The sequence below is a fragment of the Copidosoma floridanum genome, unplaced genomic scaffold, assembly GCF_036245765.1.
Source record: "Copidosoma floridanum isolate Cflo_tuat_1 unplaced genomic scaffold, Cflo_Japanese_pri ptg000029l, whole genome shotgun sequence".
Classification (NCBI taxonomy): Eukaryota; Metazoa; Arthropoda; class Insecta; order Hymenoptera; family Encyrtidae; genus Copidosoma; species Copidosoma floridanum.
Genome location: NW_028321906.1, coordinates 5,607,855 through 5,629,658, shown reverse-complemented (window position 1 = coordinate 5,629,658; position 21,804 = coordinate 5,607,855). Strand labels below are relative to the sequence as shown.

The 21,804-nt window shown below is 41.2% G+C and overlaps 4 protein-coding genes across 4 annotated transcripts; 2 read left to right on the top strand and 2 right to left on the bottom strand.

The window, feature by feature from the left end:
* Positions 1-45: 45 nt before the first annotated feature.
* On the bottom strand, positions 46-1,689 carry LOC106641828 (bifunctional FAD diphosphatase/FAD synthase). Its single transcript, XM_014356362.2, has 7 exons — positions 1,327-1,689; positions 1,163-1,257; positions 951-1,074; positions 741-853; positions 526-669; positions 321-460; positions 46-241 (listed from the first exon to the last, which is right to left on the bottom strand). Exons 1-7 carry the CDS (start codon positions 1,442-1,444, stop codon positions 127-129), a joined length of 849 nt encoding a protein of 282 aa, XP_014211848.2. The 5' UTR covers positions 1,445-1,689; the 3' UTR covers positions 46-126.
* A 788-nt stretch (positions 1,690-2,477) lies between these two features.
* On the top strand, positions 2,478-3,207 carry LOC106641830 (LYR motif-containing protein 9-like). Its single transcript, XM_014356363.2, has 3 exons — positions 2,478-2,729; positions 2,981-3,073; positions 3,146-3,207. Exons 1-3 carry the CDS (start codon positions 2,607-2,609, stop codon positions 3,182-3,184), a joined length of 255 nt encoding a protein of 84 aa, XP_014211849.1. The 5' UTR covers positions 2,478-2,606; the 3' UTR covers positions 3,185-3,207.
* Positions 3,204-5,228, top strand: LOC106641765 (putative tRNA (uracil-O(2)-)-methyltransferase). The gene is made up of 2 exons (XM_014356280.2): positions 3,204-4,178; positions 4,247-5,228. Exons 1-2 carry the CDS (start codon positions 3,204-3,206, stop codon positions 5,102-5,104), a joined length of 1,833 nt encoding a protein of 610 aa, XP_014211766.2. The 3' UTR covers positions 5,105-5,228.
* A 1,280-nt stretch (positions 5,229-6,508) lies between these two features.
* On the bottom strand, positions 6,509-20,226 carry LOC106641766 (uncharacterized). Its single transcript, XM_089595945.1, has 20 exons — positions 20,039-20,226; positions 19,843-19,940; positions 19,466-19,741; positions 19,123-19,254; positions 18,782-18,946; positions 12,454-12,585; positions 12,045-12,188; positions 11,823-11,940; positions 11,397-11,766; positions 11,172-11,307; positions 10,954-11,093; positions 10,511-10,873; positions 10,190-10,424; positions 9,898-10,114; positions 9,712-9,824; positions 9,361-9,618; positions 8,872-9,284; positions 8,653-8,803; positions 8,296-8,563; positions 6,509-8,213 (listed from the first exon to the last, which is right to left on the bottom strand). The coding sequence occupies exons 1-20, from the start codon at positions 20,109-20,111 to the stop codon at positions 7,078-7,080; spliced, it is 4,938 nt and encodes a 1,645-aa protein (XP_089452071.1). The 5' UTR covers positions 20,112-20,226; the 3' UTR covers positions 6,509-7,077.
* Positions 20,227-21,804: the final 1,578 nt, after the last annotated feature.

Genomic DNA, 21,804 nt, shown 5'->3' with positions numbered 1-21,804 from the left:
GCTTAGAGAGAAATGAAAGATGTTAGTTCACACATATTTTGACAGAATACATTTTTCTTTACATTTTTACAAATTGCTCACGAGAGCATTACACATAAATTACAGTGAACATGATACAAAGTACTATCATTTTTTTTGGTTTATTATAATATCCGGAGGTATTAAACTGCAGAATTTTTCTTTGGCTCTTCTTGTCTCGGACTCACTGTCACTTTCGATGGTTACTCGGGCTTTGTAATCACTGGAAGCAATGTAATTTATTCGTTTTCATTGTTACAAAAGAAGCAATTTGCATTTAGAAAATTTTTTTATCCTAATACCTGGCGTTTTCAGGGTAAGAACCAAATATCACATTTGGAAATTCTTCAGCAACTTTGGTCAAAGCATTTGCAAAGGTTTCTTCATAAGCATTGAGGTATAATTCCAAGTGTACAAAGCGATTGTTTGAATCGAACAAGATCTAAAAAAATCATAATTGCCATTATTTCATGACTGGTTAAATAAATATTTTTTGATCTTAAATACCCTATATAAACTTTCAAATCCTATTTGAAGGTAAACAGGTGATCCAGGAAAAACGTAGACGTTTTTTAATATTATGCACGGAAAATTTAGTGGTAGGCAGGTATCTTTGTGGACACCAAATTTCAAAACTGCTCTTTTAGGTATCTAAAAAAATTAATTTGTTTTTTTTTAATAAGTCATAGTTCTTAAAATATTTATAAATATAGTGTTATTACATGTGCTAATTTGTATGTAGGGGATGAGAGATCTTTAGCTCCAAAATATGACCTAATAATTTCTGCCAATGTGGGATGACAATGCAAAGTGTCTCCAAAAGCTTTAGCTAAACCTACAAGATGCACATAATTTTTAAATTAATAAGTGGACAATTACAATGGACAATTGCTATTATTACCTTTATATTACTTCATTATCATAATTATTACCTTCATAAGTGACATCATCATGAGTCGGTCCAATGCCACCTGATGTGATGACATGGGTGTATTTTTCAGAGAACTCCTTGATCTCTTGTGCAATAACATCAACATTGTCAGGTACAACTGAAATCTGAGATGAATGGTAATTTCTGTTGGCACATACTTACAATCTAGGTTTATGTTACCTATATAATTGACCTACAGCAATGTCAACTAACTTTTTCAACTTTAACTCCACAGCGATAGAGGCGTTTGCAAATAAAGTGTGAATTTGTTTCCTTCACTTGTGCCTTAAGTATTTCATTTCCGATTACTGTAGAATAGATTTATGGAAATAATTGCTATATGATGCAATCATGTAAGTAATAGAAACTTTGCTTACCTATGACTCCTGCCGTTGTTTTCTTCTTACAAGTAGAACTGTATCGTTGAAACAGTCTTAATGAAACATCAGCCGAAGTAAAAAACGGTTTCCAGAAACAAAAACTCATAACTGTCATTGTTTTTAAAGTGGTACTTAAAAATAAGTACACATTTCCTTCAAAGAAAACAAGTTGTTTTTTCCAACAGTAATAAATAAGACCCTTAAATAAACATTACGTAAAACAATATTTAACTCAAACACGTGCGGATGAAATATTATGAAAACACATTCATAAAATTATAAGACATCTAAATTTGCATAAGTAAATTGCTTCAAATTATGAATAGTGGTTAGCTCGTAGTTGGAAGGTTATGTTATGTGTGGATGTCATTGGTTGCGCGCGCGGGCGCTCAACGAGGATTACACATAAATCGCAGATAATTTTCTTTAGTCAAAACTTTTATTTTGTAAAAATTTGCATCTACGATTCTGTGCTTCTTTGTAATCAATAAATTATTTTTTTATCACAGCAAATGTTATTGGTTGTCTCATGTATAACTAAATTGACATCGATTGACATTGCCTTATCCGCTGTAATTGATAATTAATTTAAAATTTACAAAATCACTTCACCCTAGGTTTGTACTACGTACAGCCATGCCACTACTGTATTTTTTTTAAATTAATGTCATACATTTTGACAATCACATCAGAATGACGGTTGTAACAACTTTAAGTTGACATTTTGCCATGCATTTTGCTGAAATACCCCTAGCAACTTTTGCCTTAACTAGCAATTAATATTAATATATTGTAAGGATTTCACAGATTTTTTCGTTCTTTATTAAATTCTTTTTTTATTGGAAAACGTTTAAACAATCTCACAGCGCGATTTTTCACTTTTTTCAAAATCAATGTGCGTAAAAGCATTTTCAAAGCCAGATGATCATAACCAGCGCCATCTAGCGTTGTTGGTTTCGAACTAAAAAGTACCCCTAAAACCTAAAACTTCCAGAAAATTCTCCGCCACTCCGCCAGACAGCATGGGATAAAAAATTTTTAAGAAGATCCTCTTTGCCAACACTGGCTGTAAGCTGTAAGGGTACTTTTTAGTTCAAAATGAGCAACGCTAGATGGCTCTAATGTTAATTAATCTCGGGGGTCGGCGGATAAGTACTTGGATATTAAAACTAATTCTTCCAAGTGATTATTCATTTTGGTTGACAAACAGTTAGTTAATGTTGATAGTTCATCGATATTATTGCGAAACGGTATAAACGAATAAGTACTCGAGGATTATGGTGATAACAAGCCGAGTTTTGCTCAAGAACTCGCCCAAGTCATTGTACAGATATTTGCTGCGTGAATGCAAGAAGCTACCACCCGGTGCAAGTGAATTTTACAAACACTCCGTCACACAGGTACATTTTTTTTCCTTTAATTAAGTACTTTTTACAGTTATAGGTTCACAATCATCGAAAATATAATTTTTTTTCTATATACGTCCTAACCTCTTTCAAAATTGCGTAAATTTGCGTTGCGTTAAATTTAAAATTGCGTTGTTTTTTTAGATGAGATTTTGAATTAAATTTCTTTGTTAGAGTGTTGTGTCTATGTAAATTAATGATGGTCATTATCATGTATTTTTTTTTTTTTTTTTTTTTTGCGACAGAGTTTCAAGCAGCATGTGAAAGAAACAGATCCAGACAGAATTCAACAGATCATGGAAAAAGCTCTTCTTGATGCAAAGTGGGTGATGCAAAAGGTATTTAAAAAATTTGAATGACTTTCTCGGGTAAGTATACCATGTAGATGTAATTGCATTTGTTTTTTTTAGTACAAAAAAGATTCATCATCTGATCCTCCCAAGAAATAATATTAGGTAATTGTTAAGAATGGAAGAATTTCATACTGTAGTCACCAAAGAATGCGGTGCAGGTGCTGAAAACTTTTGGAAAGCAATTGGGATATGGCTCAAGAGTCCTCATCTCATTAATCGTAGAATTTTAGCTTCCACTCAACTTGAGTTTTATAAATTAGAGCATGTTGATAGAACAGAAGTTTTTGAATGGTTTTTAAGTATTTTACAAGAATTTTTTGTTGAGGAAAAAGTTGAAAAGAGAATAGTTGATTCTCTAAAAAGACTGAACAATGAAAAAATTTCTGTTAATGTTTGTGATGACTTTGAAGATCTTACATTGTCGAAAATCAGAGAAAAGGCAATGTGTTTGAGGCTTGCAAAGCTACTACCTCGCCACACAAATAAATTTAATCAAACTCTGGAAATTTGTTTAATTGATGTAGAATCCGGCGCCGTTTCATATGCTCATCATAACTACTCTAATGCAGAAGAAAAAAAATCACTAGGTTTCACGCACCCATATCAGATAAAATATGAAAGTAACCATGTCTCTATTGGCGTGAAAAATTTTAATCAATGGAACGAGAGTGGAAATTTGTTGTGGCTAAAAACCTTTCTTTTCCCTAAATTGTTTAAATGGATTGAAAATGAAGATCCAAATAAAAGCTTGGTTTGTGGTTCTTTAAAACTTGTGTCATCTGAAAAGTACACAAACTTATACAATAATTTAAAAAGGAAATACGGAACAGAGATGGTGAAAATATGGCCAGAAAATACCGACCCGTTAAAGTTTGTTTACGAGGATGTTGCTATTGCAACCTATTTGTTATTGTTATGGGAAATAGAAAGAGAACGGCTTGGTATTCATGAAAAACAATCGTTTTTGGATCTTGGTTGCGGCAATGGCTTATTGGTGCATATACTTAACAGTGAAGGATATCCAGGATTAGGAATTGATCTTCGTAAAAGAAAAATTTGGGATCTCTATCCAGAAACTACAAAACTAGAGGTATTCATATGAAATTATAAATTTAAACAAATCTGTCATAAACATATTCTCACAATTTGTTTCATTAGGTGCGCACTGTAATACCATCTTCAAAAAGTTTGTTTCCTGAGACTAACTGGCTAATTGGCAATCACTCTGACGAGCTCACGCCCTGGATTCCTGTGATAGCGGCCAGAAGTTCGTACAAGTGTCGCTTTTTCCTACTGCCGTGTTGTGCCTACGAGTTTAATGGCAGAAAATATCAGCGTGAAAGCTCCTCTTCTAGTCAATACACCGATTATATGCAGTATATTAAAGACGTAAGTGAGAAATGCGGCTTTAAAACGGACATCGACAAACTGAGGATACCGTCGACCAAAAGAATTTGTTTGATTGGTACTGATAGGTCATATTTAGAAGTGGAAAGTGAGATCCAGGATTTGAAAATTCAGGAGATGATCAATACGAGATGCAATGGGAGTCAGATTTCTGATGCTTGGTCTAGTGAATTCAAGCCACGAGAGTTGGTGGAGAAAGTGAGGAACTGCACTCAAATCGATAAAGGTTTGATATCAAATATAATTGACATCGTGGTTTCTTTGTTGTTACGTAAAGTCCTTATGATCGATTTGAGCGGTGGAAAGACGTGGAATGCAGGTGGCGAAGTTGAATTGCGAGACGTAGCCACGGCACTCGATTCTGATTGTCTAAAAAAACTAAAAACTGAATGTGGTGGATTGCAAACTTTGCTGAAAAACAACGGGCATATTTTTAAAATAGAGTCGGGAAAAGTCAGATTTCGCGTTCCAGGTAAGGATCGAGTAGGTCGGAATAAAAAGTTGAGAAATTCGAATGTGTCGAGAAAAGTCAAGGCGTGTTGGTTTTACACTAATCACCCGGATGGGTGTACTTTGACTGATATCGAATGCGACTTTAAACATTGTTAATAATATTTATTACTATTGTTATCCTAGACTTTGTATTTGTAAATTGTATTAAAAATTTAAAATAAGAAAGTATTTCCTATTTTCGAAGAAGTTCTAGCCCGATTGGTATTATTTAATGCTGAGCCTTGAGTTTTAATATTTTATAAACGGTTGCTGACAAATTACCACAAAGCTTCCTCCTTTTTCCATTTTCTTTGATTTTATTTTTTAATTTAAATATTTAAGCGAGAAAACAAGTTACCTGTATGAGAACTGATAGAATATTCTGAAAACTTTTTCATGAATGCGCTCTTTTGAGCACAGGTAATTTTTTCTCTTTGTGTTCTTGAAAGGTTGAAATCGTAACCGATATTATTTTTTCGATGAAAAAAAATTATTTTGTCAATAATATGACTTTTTCTTTTTGTCTTTATCTGGTTTTGAGATTTTTGTCAGAGTTTTTCAATAGATGGGTGTTTTGTACATTTTTAAACTTTTTTTAGATTAACAAAAAAAAAAAAAAAAAATTATTACTAAATGAAATGGTTACGAATAATTTTGGAAATTAGATAGCTTTGTTACCTATTAGTTAAGTTAGAAACAAATTGTGATAAAATGGAGATTCTTTTCGTATTTTGTGTTTTTTTAATTAATAAAGTTGGATAATCGTTCCTAATCAGATATCGTCCCACAATGTTGATATTACATAATTAGATTTGTTACTCGATTATTTAAAAGTCAACGCGGTACTTTGATAAAAACTATGACCAATTTGCAAAATTTTGTCTCCTTTGTCTACCTAGGATTATTTTTTTAAACTTAAGAAATCGTTAATACTTAAAAAATAGTGAAAATTACAGTCGCTTTACAACAAAATTAAAAAAAAAGGCAAATAGAAATTTGTTCAACAGTACCTAATATAATTATCGTCAACGGATAAATTTGTACAATCAATGTAGAAAGGGAAGCAAATATTATGAAAAATAACAGAGTTAAAATAACAGTAGATAAACAGAATAAGGAAGTTTTGGGCCAAACAAATGATAGTAGTTTTTTTTTGTGTCGCTCGCGGTTTCTCAGTATCTACTTTCAAAAAAGTATGCTTACCTCGCCTCGTCTAAGATAAATTATATATTTTTTTAAATGGGATATCTTTCCCAGTTTATTTTGCAAAATAACACATACCTAAAAATTGTACTCGGATTTCCAAGTGCTATTAACTAATGGCATACAATTACTCCACATATAAAAAATAATACTTAAAACTTTATGAAGCTCAGCCTATTCCTCAAAGTAATTTTTTTTATACTTCTTACGTATAGTAATTTTATAAATAATAATTAATAGTAATTTTTGGGTTGAAATATTACCTCAATGTTTTAAGTTAAATAAATTATCTTTATTATTTAACGAAAAAAATGGCACTGGCGCGTTCGAGTTTGTAAATATCTTTTGACGAAAAAAATAAACAATCATTCATATATGGTCTTCGATGTAACTGTATAACAAAACGATTGTAAGTAAATATCAAAATACATTTTTATCCTTAACGATAATCCTTACACTTGTAAATTGCACCTTTAGCACCTTCGGGCATGTAAATATTATAAAAACGCAGCGATAAAAAAATAGTTTGTTACTTCATAGCTCACTTTTTTATACATCTATATTATGCAAATAGACTATAAATAATTCATTGCCATGACGCTTATACTCGTAATGATTAAAATAAAAATCTCGAAAAGATAGTAATGGCATCAGTTTTAAAATCACGAAGACAAGTTAAAAAAAAAAAAATTAGCTAGCGATAGTATTAAAATATTTACTCTTTACAACGAATAATTAATCTTCAACAAAAATTGCACCAAGTAATTATAAATCTACGATAAAAGATTAACTAATTTCAGATCAAATATGAAAACACTCAAGATCCAACTTTTCTTTTTTTTATACATAATGGCGCATAGAGTAAGGCACTTGTTAAAACTACACCATCAGCTCAGTAAATCGGCAAACGACATGTCGTCAAGCTCAAGCGATCTGCGGTCTTCGACACTTGAATCCAGCAGTTTCAGATCGTAGTGAAAGTACTGCGTCGCCCGACTCGGCGGGCTCGTCTCGGCCTTGTGCACCCGCTTGACGTGGGTGTGCAAATTACCACTCTGGGCGAACGATTTGTTGCACTGGCTGCACTCGTGGGGTTTGGCCCCGGTGTGGTTCCTGTAATGCATCTGCAGCGTCGACTTCTGGCCAAAGGACTTTGCGCACTGGTCGCACTTGAAGGGCCGCTCGCCCGTGTGCGTTCGCTTGTGGCGCTCGAGTTGGCACGGCTTGGCGAAACTCTTGCCGCACATTTCGCACTCCCGCCTCGCCCCGCTGACCGGGGATTTGTCCGGGTTGGCAGCGTCGTTTCTGATCTGCACCGTCGAGTCGACGCTGTCCAACTGCAGGACCATGTAATCGCTCATGGCGAGGCTTTTCTCACCTGGGTTGTTGGGCACCGTCGAGTCCGGGGACTCCATGTCGAAGAGTACCTGGGGCACCTCGGTCTCTTCGGGGATTTTTGTCTTTTCAAGGCCGTCCGGTATCGTAGACGTCGTCGTCAGAGTCACTTGATTCAACTCCGGGTCCTGGGTCTGTATCGTGACCAACCCGTTGGTCAATAGATACTGCAGGTTCGCCACCCACTGGTTGTTTTCACCGAGGGTCAAAATGTCGCCGTCCAGGAAGTCCGTGCTAAAAGTTATTTCGCTTGGTATCGTCAAGTCGTTCAGACTTTGATCGATGCCCATGTTTGGCTGCACCAGGGCGTCATCCATTGGATCGATCGCGTCGAAACTTTGTTGGGACTCGATTGCCGGCGTCTGCTCGAGGTCGTTGTCCTGAAGCCCAATGGTTGGCTGGTCAAAGTCTTGCAGCGAGTCGATTTCGAGCATCACGGCGTTGTCGGCCAAATCCTTTTCGGCCAACTTTTCAACCTCGGCCGCCAGTAGCGAGACTCCCGTGGTTTTGCTCTTTGACTTGCGAGTCGAGGATTTTCTAGTTTTCGTGTGAGACAGGAGGTGTACTTTCCGGTGGCCGGAGGTGCGGAACTTCATGTCGCACATGGAACACTTGAACGGTTTGGACCCTGAAAGAAATGGAATGGAGTCTTTTTTAATTATTTTTGTTACGATCTACGCTAAATTTGATTGGATTTGCGATTGGCTTGCCTGTGTGTAGTCTCGAGTGAACTTTGAGGCTTCCTTTGGTCGCAAACATATTGTCACAAATTTGGCAGTGAAACGACTTTTTGCTGTTGTGTATCTTTAGGTGCGAGTCCAAGGTACACTTGACGGCGAAAGTTTTGTTGCAAAAATGGCACTCGTAGGGTCGTTCGCCCGTGTGTGTCCTCACGTGTCTGACGAGATCGCTTGGTTTGCGGAAACTTTTGGGACAATATTGGCACGTGTTGACTTTGTTCTTTTTTTTGCTACCGTCCTTTGAAAACAAAAAAATCAGTCTTATCCAGGCGTCTACTCCAATAGAGTCAAATTATTAATGCATTTTACGCTCCAAATGGTACGTACCACTTTGGCTTCCGATTCGAGTTCGGTAATGATTGTCTCTGCATTTTCCGGGTCTTTCAGTTTCAACTCTTTTTTCACATGCTCCTTGATGTGGTCCCTCAACAGTAAGCTCGTGTTGAATTCCTGGTTGCACTCGTAACATTTGTGAGTTCTAAAACAAGCCTCTCGCGTTTAGTATACATGTATTCTCAAATTAGCAAAAAAAAAAAAAAAACTCACTCTTGAATCTCGTGCGTCTTCGCGTGCCGATTGAGATCCCTTTCGGACAATAATTTCGTGAGACAAACCGAGCATTGGAACTCGTTCTTCCCTTGATGGGTTTCCAAGTGGTCTTCCAAATCTTTGGCGCTGAACCCTTGTCTGTCGCAAATATGGCACTGTAAACTGTCTCCTTTGTTCGAACCGTCGCCGCCCTGTGGATCAACACCATCCTTCATGTCGAAGATCGAAGGGTCGTCGACCACTCGATCGATCTCACTCGTTGCGTTTTCATGGATGACGAAATTCAAATCAACGCCGTCGTCGATCATCGGCTGGGGACTCGGTTCACTCTCTTGTATGACGTTGGACAGGATGTTTATCACGTTGGTGGAATCAGCTTGCACGATGCCGATGTTCATCGCGTTGTTGTTCTGCTCAAAATATCATCAACAAAAATAACTCAACTTTGCCACGTTGAAACGTCAGTGTGTTTGCGCATATGATTACCTGCAACGCTATTTGACTGATGTCGATATTGCCGTACTGGGGGTTGAACGCGCTGGGATTGACGGATGCGCTGACAGTGACCGGCGAATGCAACGTGGTCCCGTTTTCGTAAATGATACTCAACATTGGCTGCTCGCGCGACTCCACGTTCGCATCGTTTTGCGGATCAAGGTGCTTGACGACGTTGCCCAGTGACAAGTTCACCCCGAGACCGAACAACTGCTGGTTCAGCTTTTCTTCGATCTCTCGGATGCTCTCCTGCAATCGCGCGCCATCGTCGGTCAAATTCACCAGCCAACTGTACACTTACTCTCCAAGATTTTTTGCACTAAAAACAACACTCGTACTTACAGGGGAAATAGATTGGCTGCCGTCGTAGTTGGACAGGATCATCGAGCTGTTGTCTTGCGCCTGCAAAGTTTGGACCAAGCTCGCGTCGGTGCCATCCACCGCGGGCATGTTCTCTGTGGAAATCACGAGACGGAATCGTTGATCTGGCCCAAAGGTGTTCGAATTAAATTCCCTGGCAATACTCACGCGCTAACGATTGGATACTCGGCGAAGACGAGGTGACGGAAAACTGCAAGTTGTCCGCGCTTCGATCGTTGGAGGCAGTTGTTGGATTGTTCGAGTGCAAGGACGACGCAATGGCGAAAGGCAGTACAACTCTTTCGTCGCTGATGATGACCGGTTTGTTCGTGGCGCCAGTAGCACTTGGATCGGGCTTTTGTTGTGTTTTCTGAAGCTCCAGTTGCTGAAAACCAAAACAGAAAAGTAAACCATCTTGTATCATTGGTGACGGACAATTTGGTCGATAAACTTGGCAAACCTGCTGGGCGACTTCTTGTTTGTGCACCTTCATGTGTTTCTTGCAAGTGACCGACGATTTGAAGGTCTTGTTGCAGTAGGGACACATGATGGAGCGTTTGTTGTCGTGCGTCGTGTAGTGCCTCCTCATGCCGCTCAGAGTCGTAAATTTATTGTTGCAAATGCAGCACGAGTAGGGCCTCGAGCGGTCGTGGACGCGGAGGTGAGCCTTGAGTGTGCTTTTCGTCGAGAAGGCGCTGAAGCAAAAAAAAAAAAAAAAAAAACCACAAAAAATGAATTAAAAAATTCCCTTGCATCAATGAGTATACAGTATATATTGTACCTGTTGCAGGTGTCACAGGAGAAGGGCCGTTCGCCCGTGTGTTTGCGGTAGTGTTGCTTGAAATGACTGACTTTCATGAAGGCAGCGGGGCACGACGGGCACTTGTGCGGCCTGCCCTTGCCGCGGGCGATGTCGTCGCGATACCGAGGCTTGGCTTGGACTTGCCCGTTGCCCGTTTCCGTGAGCACCAGTGGCTCCTTCAGCACAACCTTATCCGCCAGGCTTTGCACCTCGGCGGACACTTGTTTCTTCGACGTTGGCCTCTCCATGCTCGGGAGGTCACCGATGTGCGCTTCCTTGTGGCTGTTTTGCTCCTCCATGCTCTCGTATCGCTTGTCGCACTTGGTACACCTGTGGCAGTTGCTGTGTTTTGGAAGGAAAAAAAAAAAAATCAAAAAACAACCATCATTGACAGCTAGAGAATCCTTTCAATGTCGACTTACTCCATGTGGTTTTCAAAAGCCCTTCTCGAGTCCAGTGTCATGTTGCACATGGCGCACGGTACTTTGTCCGTCCCGTTGTGGGTGCTCGCGTGATGCAGCAACGTTGCCTTCAACGTGAACGATCTGTCGCATATTTTGCACTAAAAGCAACACTGAGCTGTACAATACGCCCACCCGCGAATCGTCAGTTATACAGATGATAGTTATATGGTTATTACCTTGTGAGGCTTTTCCTTGGTGTGTATCCTCAAGTGCCTCATGAGATCGGACGGCTTTTTGAAAGTTTTCTGGCAAAACGTGCACTCGTAGAACTTGGCGTTGTTGACCAATCGCTGCTTCAGTTTCACGTACTTGCTAAGGGAATAAAGAAAAAAAGGACCAATTTACACAAGGGTTGAAATACACGTTGTATAATATATATGTGCAGAAAAAGTTGGTCGAACCCGTTCAAACCGTCGCTCTCCTTGTCAAAGATCGTGACGAGGGCCGTGGTCTCCTTGTCGTCGGTGACGACGAAGCCCTCCTTGCCCGATTCCAGCCCAGCGAGTCTCGCATCGGCGACGCACGACTCGAGATCCGCCAGCCCATCGATAACCCGGTCGACCTTGGCCCGCATGGCCTCCTCGTTCTCGTCGCCGTCGTCGTCCTCCTCCGTGGCGAGGTTGCTCCCGTCACCGCCGTGGATCCGCTTCACGTGACTGCTCAGGCTGCCCAGCTTCTTGAACGCGCAGGGGCACCGCGAGCACCGGTACAACGGCCTGCCACCCTCCTCCTTCAGCTCGTGCACCCGCAGCACGTGGGAATTCAAATTACCTGCACCCGAGCAATTAATAGAAGAAAAATCTGTCGACAAATGCACATCAGTATACCTTTTTGCCGGAAACTGGCGTGGCAGAGGGTGCAGCTGTAGGGCTTGACGTTCTTGTGCTGCCACATGTGGATCCTCACGGAGCCCTCCTGCGTGAAGCCTCGATTGCAGACGTTGCACTGAAAAGCGCCCGATACATCGTACATAAAAATCGTTCGATACATATTATTATTATTATTCATCGCCAATAAAGTGATCCAAAGTAACGAGGGGAGGGACCGACCTTGTAGGGTTTCTCCCCCGTGTGGACCCTGATGTGCCGGGCTAGCTGGCTCGGCTTCTCGAACACCTTGGCGCACACCTTGCACTTGTAAGCCGTGCGTTGCCGAACCCCGCGCTTCGTCTGCTTCGAGCACTTGACTTTCAGCTGAAAACAGACTCGGACGGGCCATTTTAAAATTACAGGCGCGCGTGGTCACTCGGATGGAAAAAAAAAAAAGGGAAAGAAAAGGAGTGTACAACTACAATGACACGCGCTCTATGCTAATGGGCGAGTCGCCGGATGTTGTTTTATCGTTGGTGCGCCTCCTCCTCTCTTTGCTGTCGCATCGAGGGGGAGGGTATATAGTATGCATAGTTATATATACTCAAAAACGGTTGATGGTGATTTGATCCTTCGCGATGTGGCTTACCTTGTAGTGGTCGCGGAGGTGCTGGCGATAGAGGACGGGCTTGGTGAACTGTTTGCCGCAGACCCGGCAGCGCTTGCAAGCGTTGCCGGACCATTTTTCGTCGTGCAAGCTCTGGTGGGCCTCGAGCTGGCTCTGAAAACACGCACAGCTGTGGGCTCATTTGCTCGAGTTATGCGCTCTCTGGGATGTGTTTGAAAATAAAGGGAGGGTGGGGTGGGCACGTCTCGAGTTTACACACATGTAACTTATTGCACATCTTCAAACTGTTTTTTTTTTTTTCATAAAAATTAATTTGAAGCTGACCTTGTAGTACTGGGCGCCGAGTCCGAGAGCCAAATGAAAGACCTGCGACAGGGCAGCCAGGAGGACAAAGTTCATGCACTCGCCCACGAAATTTTTCATCTTGAACGACTAGCTGTACAAACACTTAACAGTACCGACGCACTTTTCATTTCGACATTTTCGAGTACGCGCTAGCTTGGCCTCGTAAAAAAAAAAGAAAAAGAAAAATCATTCATCACACCGTAACAACGAAACGCCAACTCTTGTCCCTCTTCAGCGCTCAACTTTGAAAAAAGTAGGTCTCGATGCACCGCGTCCAGGCGTGCTCGACTCACTGGCCGGCCCGCCGCGCTTCGTCTTTTTATCAGCAGTGGCAGCGGCAACTGCAGCATCATCGGTATATCATATGCACATCAGGAGCCACGCGAGACGGCAGCGTATACGACGTTTTTCAGGAAGTGCCGCGCCAGCCCCCCCTTGACTTCCCCTCTTCTCGGGTGTGTAATATAGCCGACGTCCGAAGCGCACCCGAGCAGCTACTCTTGTTTCTCAATTTTTCTTTTCTTTCCTTTTTTTTTTTCCGAGTACCTACGAGCTACGGTGGTGAGTTTCGAGGGTCTGTGCCAGGAGCGGGATTTTTATTCGCGCGCGGTACATTCTATTGGCCAATCGTGTAAGTAGACTGTAAAACAGAAGAACGCGTGAACAACAAGTTGAAAATGAATAAAACCAACGATTGTCGGTGGATGCACGCGTTTAGCTGCGCAAAGCTCGGAGGACGCCCTGAAAACCATCAGAGGAAACGGCAAGTGCCCGTCTACCTAAATTCCATGAGTTTATCATCCGTATACACGTATATATGTATCCTATAGCTGCACATGTATATATGCGTTTGCGCGAGGAAGGCGGGAATTACGTAGTTTAAAACTAGTTAGCGCGAACCGCACAGCTGCTCCGGAGATCATATTTTATCTGCACGCAGCATCTCGCGGAAGGAGAAGGAGCTCGGCGCGATGGCACAAATGGCACTGTTTTCCACCTAAACAGGGTAATGGCTCTGGTGCAGTGCACTTTGGACCCTAAATTAACGGAGATCGATAAAACGCGGTACGGTTGTCGTGAGAGCCATTCGCAATATGCCTATATTGTTTTAATTGGAGGAGCTCGAGTCAGCGCCGCTGTCTGCGTCTACTCGCGGTCGTTGGCTCAGTGGGTCACGTGTGCACTGAACGAGGGGCAAGTAACTTTACGATTTCCCTAGGGGCCTTTTTTTTGGGAAATTTTAGAAGCCATGAGATTATCGAACAAAATGAAACGAAAAAAAAGGGGGGGGGGGAAGAAGCGAGATAACAGTCCCGCAGGAAGCCGGTGTCACGGGTGTATTTTGTGGTCCATATTTTTAAATCATCCGGTTGCCTTTGACTCGCGTTATGGAGAGAAACGCGTTCCCTTCGATTATCTGCGCGTCGCATCTTCATTCACGCGCACCGAGCGGGGGAGGGGGAGGCGGAAGAAGCGAGAGCGCGTGGAGCGAAGAAAAAAAAATGGCACGCGGCTGACCGGTTCCTCGAGAAAGTCTTTCGCCGCGCGTTGCGCCGTTCGAGGGGTTATTGTACATGCTTTTCGTTTACGTCAAGCGGGCGCGAAAATTAATGTCGCTTCTCTTCCGTGCACGCAGCGCAGATTTGATTTTTCGCCCTACAATTTACAGGAAGCAGTTCAATAGAAGAAAAATCATTACTTTCGCGATGACTTTTTTTTTTTTTTTTTTTTTTTTTTTTTTTCAACCAACGGCCCTAAATCGTCCAAAAAGGTCGATAACTTCGAAAGCACTTTGAAAATAAGTGGCCATATGATACCCACACCGTCGTTAGCACGGGCGTACAGGGGGAAAAAATAAAGACGCGCGTCCGTGTTATACACACCCTGTCAGCGCTTAAATATATACGTAAGTACAGTATCCGCCGATGGAAAAATAGTCGTCCAATCGACGCGCGAGTCAACCACCGCCACACATGTGTGTACTATAAGGCTATGGTATACACGTACATACGTATGTATGTATACATACTTGGAGTAAAAGAAAAGCCGAACGCGCCCATAAGTTCTATTTCGGTTTGACGCGTTTGTACGCCACTACGTGTTTTAGTTTCTCCCCTGTAACAGCGAGCTTTTATCGCTCCGGTCGTTCGTGTATCCCTGATGTTTGTGCGCGCCCGGCTTCTAAATCGAAATCCGAGTTATTAACGAAAATGGTGCGCTATTTTAGCGCGCGACGTCCTCTTGCAAACACCTCGAATTACGAATCGTTTTTTTTTTTTTTTTTTTTTTCCCCACGGTGTCCCACCTACAATAATCGGAGTTTGCGAAAATTTCAGTGGATGCGTTACCCGATGCTACGTGAAACATTTGTCATCGCTGATCATTATACTGTCAAGGAATTTTTTAATTTTTTTTTTTATTAAAAATTACGAATAATCCAATGGGTGCAAGTGTGTGGATACGAATCGATTTTGTAACGAAGATGCCGGTGTGGTCGATACGAAAATTTTTGAATGGAAAACTGTAGCTCGGCGTGTAGTTGTTCCAAAGAAAACACGGCGAACACGTGTACACGGGCCGTTCAACTCTCCTATCGAATCGGTCGCCGTATCGTTTTTATGTTTTCTTTGTTTCTTTTTTCTTTTTTTTCCCCCTCCATAAAAATACACTGGAAGTAAAAAAAAAATAAAAATAAAAGAATCTCGTCAAACCTCCGCTGCGCGAATCGACCTTTAAACTCCGAATATTTTTCGTCGCGGCACGAAAACAAGACGCGAACCCGAAAATTACTCTTCCTGCATTTGGCGATGCTCGACTACGTATGTTTTGTCATTCCCAGAAAATAGAAAAAAAAAAAAAAAAAAAAAAAAAAAAAAAAAACAAGCGTCCCCTGGAGCTCGTAATCTCCGTCCTCTTGCTCCAAATGTGCGTTTGATAGCGGCGTAATCTCCAAGAGGTGGGGTGGGGACACTTTGACGCGACCAAACCATAACCCGAGGAGATTCGGCCGAATATCGCGCACACGAGCGAGATCGTTTCGTCTCCCCCCGGGGCGCGACACAGCGGCAATTTAATCATTTCACTTGCACCGCGCGTGTACGAGTTGCAGTTAAACTCCGTGCATCCACTGGTTGTTGGGTTTTCGAATTGAACAATAATAAAAAAACAACAACAACTAACACTCGTCGCTGCACATTCATCCGACGCGCACAAACATAAGTGTACTCGTGAAGAATGAAAAAAAAAAAAAAAATTTGGTACGTTTAGCGTGCACAGGACGAACGTATAGAAGGGGGAAAAAAATGAGGTTTGGTGTCGCGAGGAAAAGCGTTCGAGCGAGCGCTGGAAAGAAAAAGAGCTCGGCGCGGCTTTCGCGTCTTACCGATTGCGCCACTGTACTGCTGTCGGGGAGGAAAAGAAGCCACGCGCTCTACTCGATAAAACACTCGCGAAGAAAGAAGGAGATGAAGATGAAGAAGAAGAAGAAGATCAAGTGGAGGCAAAGAAAAAAAAACAAAAAAAAAAAAAAAAACGTTGAGGATGGTATACACTATACACAACCGATGTGTTTCATCTTCGCGCGGTGCTTATAATATATTATGCTTTTTTACTTACACGAGACACTATAGTACTTGTATACCGTACAGTACTTATACGCGAAGAAGATGCGGAAATCAATGTTTTCGTTCACATAAAATCAGCTGTATATATGTTATTTTTTTGGGACGATCCGTGATTGTATGCCACAAGTATACGTATATGACATTATATACACAAGGGCAAAACATTTTTTTATCGTACGGAAAATAACAGAAACGTAAAAAAGGTACAGGTATATAATATACATATTATACTCCGAGAGGAAAAGCCGCGTCCTCGTTGTCCCTCCCACGTATGAAAACCATGTAATCTATTGTGGGCAAATTTTCTACTCGCGCGACAATTACCATCATCTCTCACCGCGGCCCCATACACCTATATATATATACAAAATCCAGCGGCAGCCTCCGCTCGCTCTATGCTTTGTTTTCTTTAGACAATACCTTTATACGCGCGAAAGGCTTTAGCGAGCGTAAATCACGATTGATCGATTGCCGCTGATTTGTCCTTGTGATTTTCTGCATTCGTTTCGTCAAACTAGATATATGTAGAGAGGAGATCCATTAGAAATGTATCGAGGCTCCCGTTGTTTATGCTCCAATACGTACGTATTGGTGAACATCTGAAAATCTTCATCGCCTGTTACATGGTCGACACGGATGAAAGGTTTACGAAAGAGGACGGCGGTGCTCTGAAAACGACGTGCCAAACCGTAAATGAAAGAGAAAAGCATCCAAGACTCTCGTGCTCCGAAAAATCGCAAGGATTCAGGATGAAAAAGTTTTAACGGGCACATCATTGGTGGGAAACGAATGAAAATCGGCAATTACGAGCAATTATTTATTGAATCGCTGAAAAAGCAATCAGCATCGCTCGACAGGAGCCATGTACATACACGCACCCACTGGCAATTCGATATGGGGGCAAAAGGGAATAACGCCGCTACGAAGCGCTCCTACACCCACTAATTGTTCGCGCCGGTGAAAAAAAAAAAAAAAAAAAAATGCATCTCGCGCCACCTCTTTCACTCGGCTATTGTAATACCTACTCTCGCGTATCCTTGAGACGGCGTAATTTACCGGGTCGTATATATATACGCGAGGGACGGAAGTGCAAATCTACGTAACGAGTGACACAACACGCGTACCTATAGGGAGGACTCGTCGAGTGTGCATTATTTTACTTTGCGCCACCTCCCCCCCCTCCCAATTTCCCCTAATAGGTGCACGCGTGACTTGTAATTATGGCTTTTAAGGGTTATTTCGTATACACGTACTTGCACGGCGAGCGAAACGACGCTTAATACCCGTTGCGAGCTTCGTCTAATGAAATGCAATTTATCGGCCGATCATTTGGATAATTCACCATTACGCCCGAGGTACGCATACATGATATTATTTATAATGACCCGTTGGATCGATTACAATGAATGCGGTGAAGTCTCGAGAGTGAGTGCTTTTCATTTTTAAGAAGCGAAAAAAGACAAGGATCCAACGTTGCGCGATGAGGCTTAAGTGGGCAAGAGAACCCATAGAGCGATGGGCTTATGCATACATATGTATATATTAAGTGTGGCAGCGAATGTATGACCTCACCCATCGTGCAAGCGGCTCTTGCGCAATCTTCCTTAGAGTTGGCTGAATTCTCTTTTCTCTCTCTCTTTTCGTTGCCACCCACGATACACTGTCGCTGCTGTTGATGTGTATGATAATCTTTCGCGGCACGTATACGCGCGACTGTAATGTAATATCTACTGCGCGATGTTTAACGCTATTTGACTACGCGGAATAGAGTACCACTTACGGCCTCTTTATTCAGTTTTTTTTCTTTCTTTTTTTTTCAAGAGATCCGAGGCTCGCAAAAAGTTATAGATTATTGATTAATATTCACGGATGACTCACTAATGAGAGTTTTCTTCTTTTAGGATAAATATAAGGATACATACTGGAGCTCGGAACAACGTCCGGCACTGTTTATTTTATCTCTCCGGACAAGAACTCATACTCGCAAGTACTTTTTTTTTTTTTTTTTTTTTACTTTAATCAAGAGTGCTCTATAAGTCATACATCTGTATGGTTAATCTAAAATTATACTCCCACTAGCTTTACGGATAAAACTCGAGACGCAAACTGAGCGACAGAGGCGCTGTATTGTATGGAGGAAACCTCGCAGCAGAGGTATTGCACTTCGTGTACGTTTATGTTGAAAAATCTCTTTGAAAAGTAAATGATGTAGTTATCTAATTACTGTTTTTACAATACCACGTTTGAAACTGCTTAAAGTACCTCAATTGGTATTGTACTTGAGTACTTGCATGCACTTGTTTTTCGTCATCACCTCATTTACAAAACATTTGTGAAACCACAGTAGAGAGAAAAAAAAAAAAAAAGAAAGAAAAAGTTACCTTGGTCGCGAAGGTGTCGTCGCACTCGGTGCAGTAGAGGCTCTCGTCCATCTGGTGTATGAGCATGTGCGCCTTCAAACTAGCTACTCGGGCGAACTTTTTGCCGCACTCGGGGCACTTGGGCTCGCCGGCGTTGTGCGTCGCCATGTGCAGGGTGAAGTTTGTCTATACGAATGATCAATTATTTTTGGGCTTCGATCAGGAAAATTTCTAGGATACGCGGAATCACCCACAAATATACATGTGCACCAGATCCAGCGTTGGACAGGTACATTGTATACGTTGGATTTATATATAATGGAAAATTGAAAACTCGTTGGATGGAAGAAATATTTACTCACTGGTACGTTAAATGTTGCGGGGCATTTTGGACAATGGTGAGGTTTGTTTTTTGCATGGTCATGCAGGTGTTTTCGCAGTAGGTACTGCTTTTTGAACTCTTGGCCACACACGTCACACTTAAAACACGGTTTCTGTCGAAAAAGATACTTTTTTTTTTTTTTTTTAACTTTTTCAATGTTAACTGTAAAATCACATTACTACAGGCATTGAAAACGTTTTTTTTTTTTTTCCACATATTAGTAGTGGCAACATGTTTCTATAAAACGTCTAGTGGTTAAATTAACGTGCTAAAAATCATAAAGCACTCAAAACTAAAAAAAAGAAGCAAAAAAAAGCTCATACCTGTCTCTCGAGTTTGAGTCCCTTTCTGGGTCTACCCAGTTTCTTGTGTACGAGCTTTTTCGATGGCGCGGGTAATTTTTCGAGACTATCGGAGGCTCTCCTCGAGCAGTGATTGGCCGTCGATGGTTTTTCCGGGGACTTTTTCGGACCTTTTTCAGCCAAAGGCACGAACGAGTCGTCTGTTTGACCGAGCTGCGTTTGGAACTCGCAAAAACTCGGAGGCCCTTCGACGGAGTCGTCGCAAAGAGGAAGGCTCAACTCGACCTGGAGAGGTAACTTTTCGATCGATTGACAAAAACAAAAAACAAAAAAAAAAAACAAAAAAACAAAAAAAAAAAAACAAAAATAAAAACAAGAAAAAATTTACAAACGCTTACCTGGTTGAGTGCGACGTCCCTGACCAGAGGCGGTCGCGACAAGCTGGGTAGAATCGTCACCGGAGTGGACAGCAGCTCCAAAGCTCCGTCCCGACCCTCTGTCGAAGCGAGATTCATTAGGTTTTCGAATAGAAAGTCGATCCAATCATTCAAGTCGATTCGTGAATGAAAAAACAGCTTCCGGTGTTGTACTTACGTCGCACGGACAGCAGAGTGTTCCCGTCGTCGGTGAGCATGATAAAAGACGCGTCCCCGATGTCGGCACTCATTTTTAACGATTAAAAGTATTTTTTCTAATCTACTGCACACTAGACACCAATACGTGGGTGGATGGGGGAGAAAAAAAGAAACAAAAAATCTAAATCAAGCACTATGAACACTCAAATTTGTGATGGGAAAAAAATAAAAATAAAAAAACAAATAAATAAAATAAAAGCGGTGCACAACGGTCTACATGATAATGCGGTCGCAACTCTATTTTGGGAAGGAAAACGAAAATCGGATGAAAGCTTCCTTTGCCCCGAAATAACCTGCGTATACGCTCGAGTAAAAGGCTCTCTGTGTCGGGCACGAGAGAGTTCGAGGCAAAAACACCCACACACAACAAGTAAAAGCCAAGAAAAACCGTGGATTAAAGTAATAAAAAAAAAAAGCAGTCGGTGTTACCTGTGCGTGTGTATTCAAATGCACTCGGCGCACCAACAATTATGGATGTGGAATAGCGCCAGGAAGATATCGCGAACTACACTTCCAGATAAGGAGTTATTTTGCAATATATGGGCATAAGAGCGAAAGAACGACTATGGCGCGTGGACTGTCAGGCTTTTCTGTCTCTTTCTCTTGCGTTCCCTCTCGCTCGCTCTCTCTCTTTGAACTCGACTGGTTCAACCGCGCTGCTATCGACTCGCAAGGTAAGTCGAGTGGTTTTTTCATTGTACTTATTTTCCATTATTGATTTTTTGAAGGAAAAAAAAAAAAAAAAAAAAAACTAGCTGTAGCGGGTAAAATTGTTTTTATTTTTTTACAAGTCGGACACTGCTTGCAATTTTCATGCTAAAGATCAAGAAATTGTACTTGAGATCGGTATGCACGTTCAAAGTGAATTATGAATTTATCTATGACTAGACCTTCACTGTTATCAGCCTTGAGTCATTCATTTGTGACATTGATTTGTCATATTAAATGTGTACACCACCGATACTTTTTACACTGTTCTGATCGCACACCTCAGATAACCGTCAGACACATGTCTCTTACTCTCAGATGGCACGGTAGGTCCTACGCCGTAATCACTTGAGAGCCAACACAGTATGCCACAGCGATAATTACTCTGTAAATCCAAAGCTCGAAGCGTGCATCGTTAAAATTTTTTTTTATCTATAAAATTCATTACGGTTGCGTTGATAAGAATTTGTGAAACAAACAAATCGGTTCTTTGTAAAACTATTAAGACTATTCTATTTACATGACCATTTTTTCTTTTCAACGATTGACATTAAACAATAAAAAAAAAAAAAAAAAAAAAAAAAAAAACTGTTAAATGTACTACAGCCACGTTTTTTCACTTTTTCTGCATTGATGTTTCCCATTCGATAGTGTCCAATTTAGCAGAACTACGGTGCATGGCCATAGTTTTGGTTGTTCTTGCAATTCTCATCGAGACAACTGCAATGCATTTTACATAAAAAAAAAAAAGGTAAATTTCAACGATGCTTTAAACTTGTTGTGAAAAACACTTGAAATTAGCCCGAAAAAGTGAGCCGAGAGCCCGAATTTATCCGTGATCGGTGCCATTGGGCGCGTTTGGTAAGAGAACCGAACGGTAAAACGAGTAGACAACGCACCCCCGCATCAACTCTGCCAATTGTTTTATTGTCCCCTTGCACAATAATCGTAAGCAATTTTGAAAATGGTAAAAATTGGCATTTTTTTTTTTTTTATCTAATCGACGACGGAGGATAC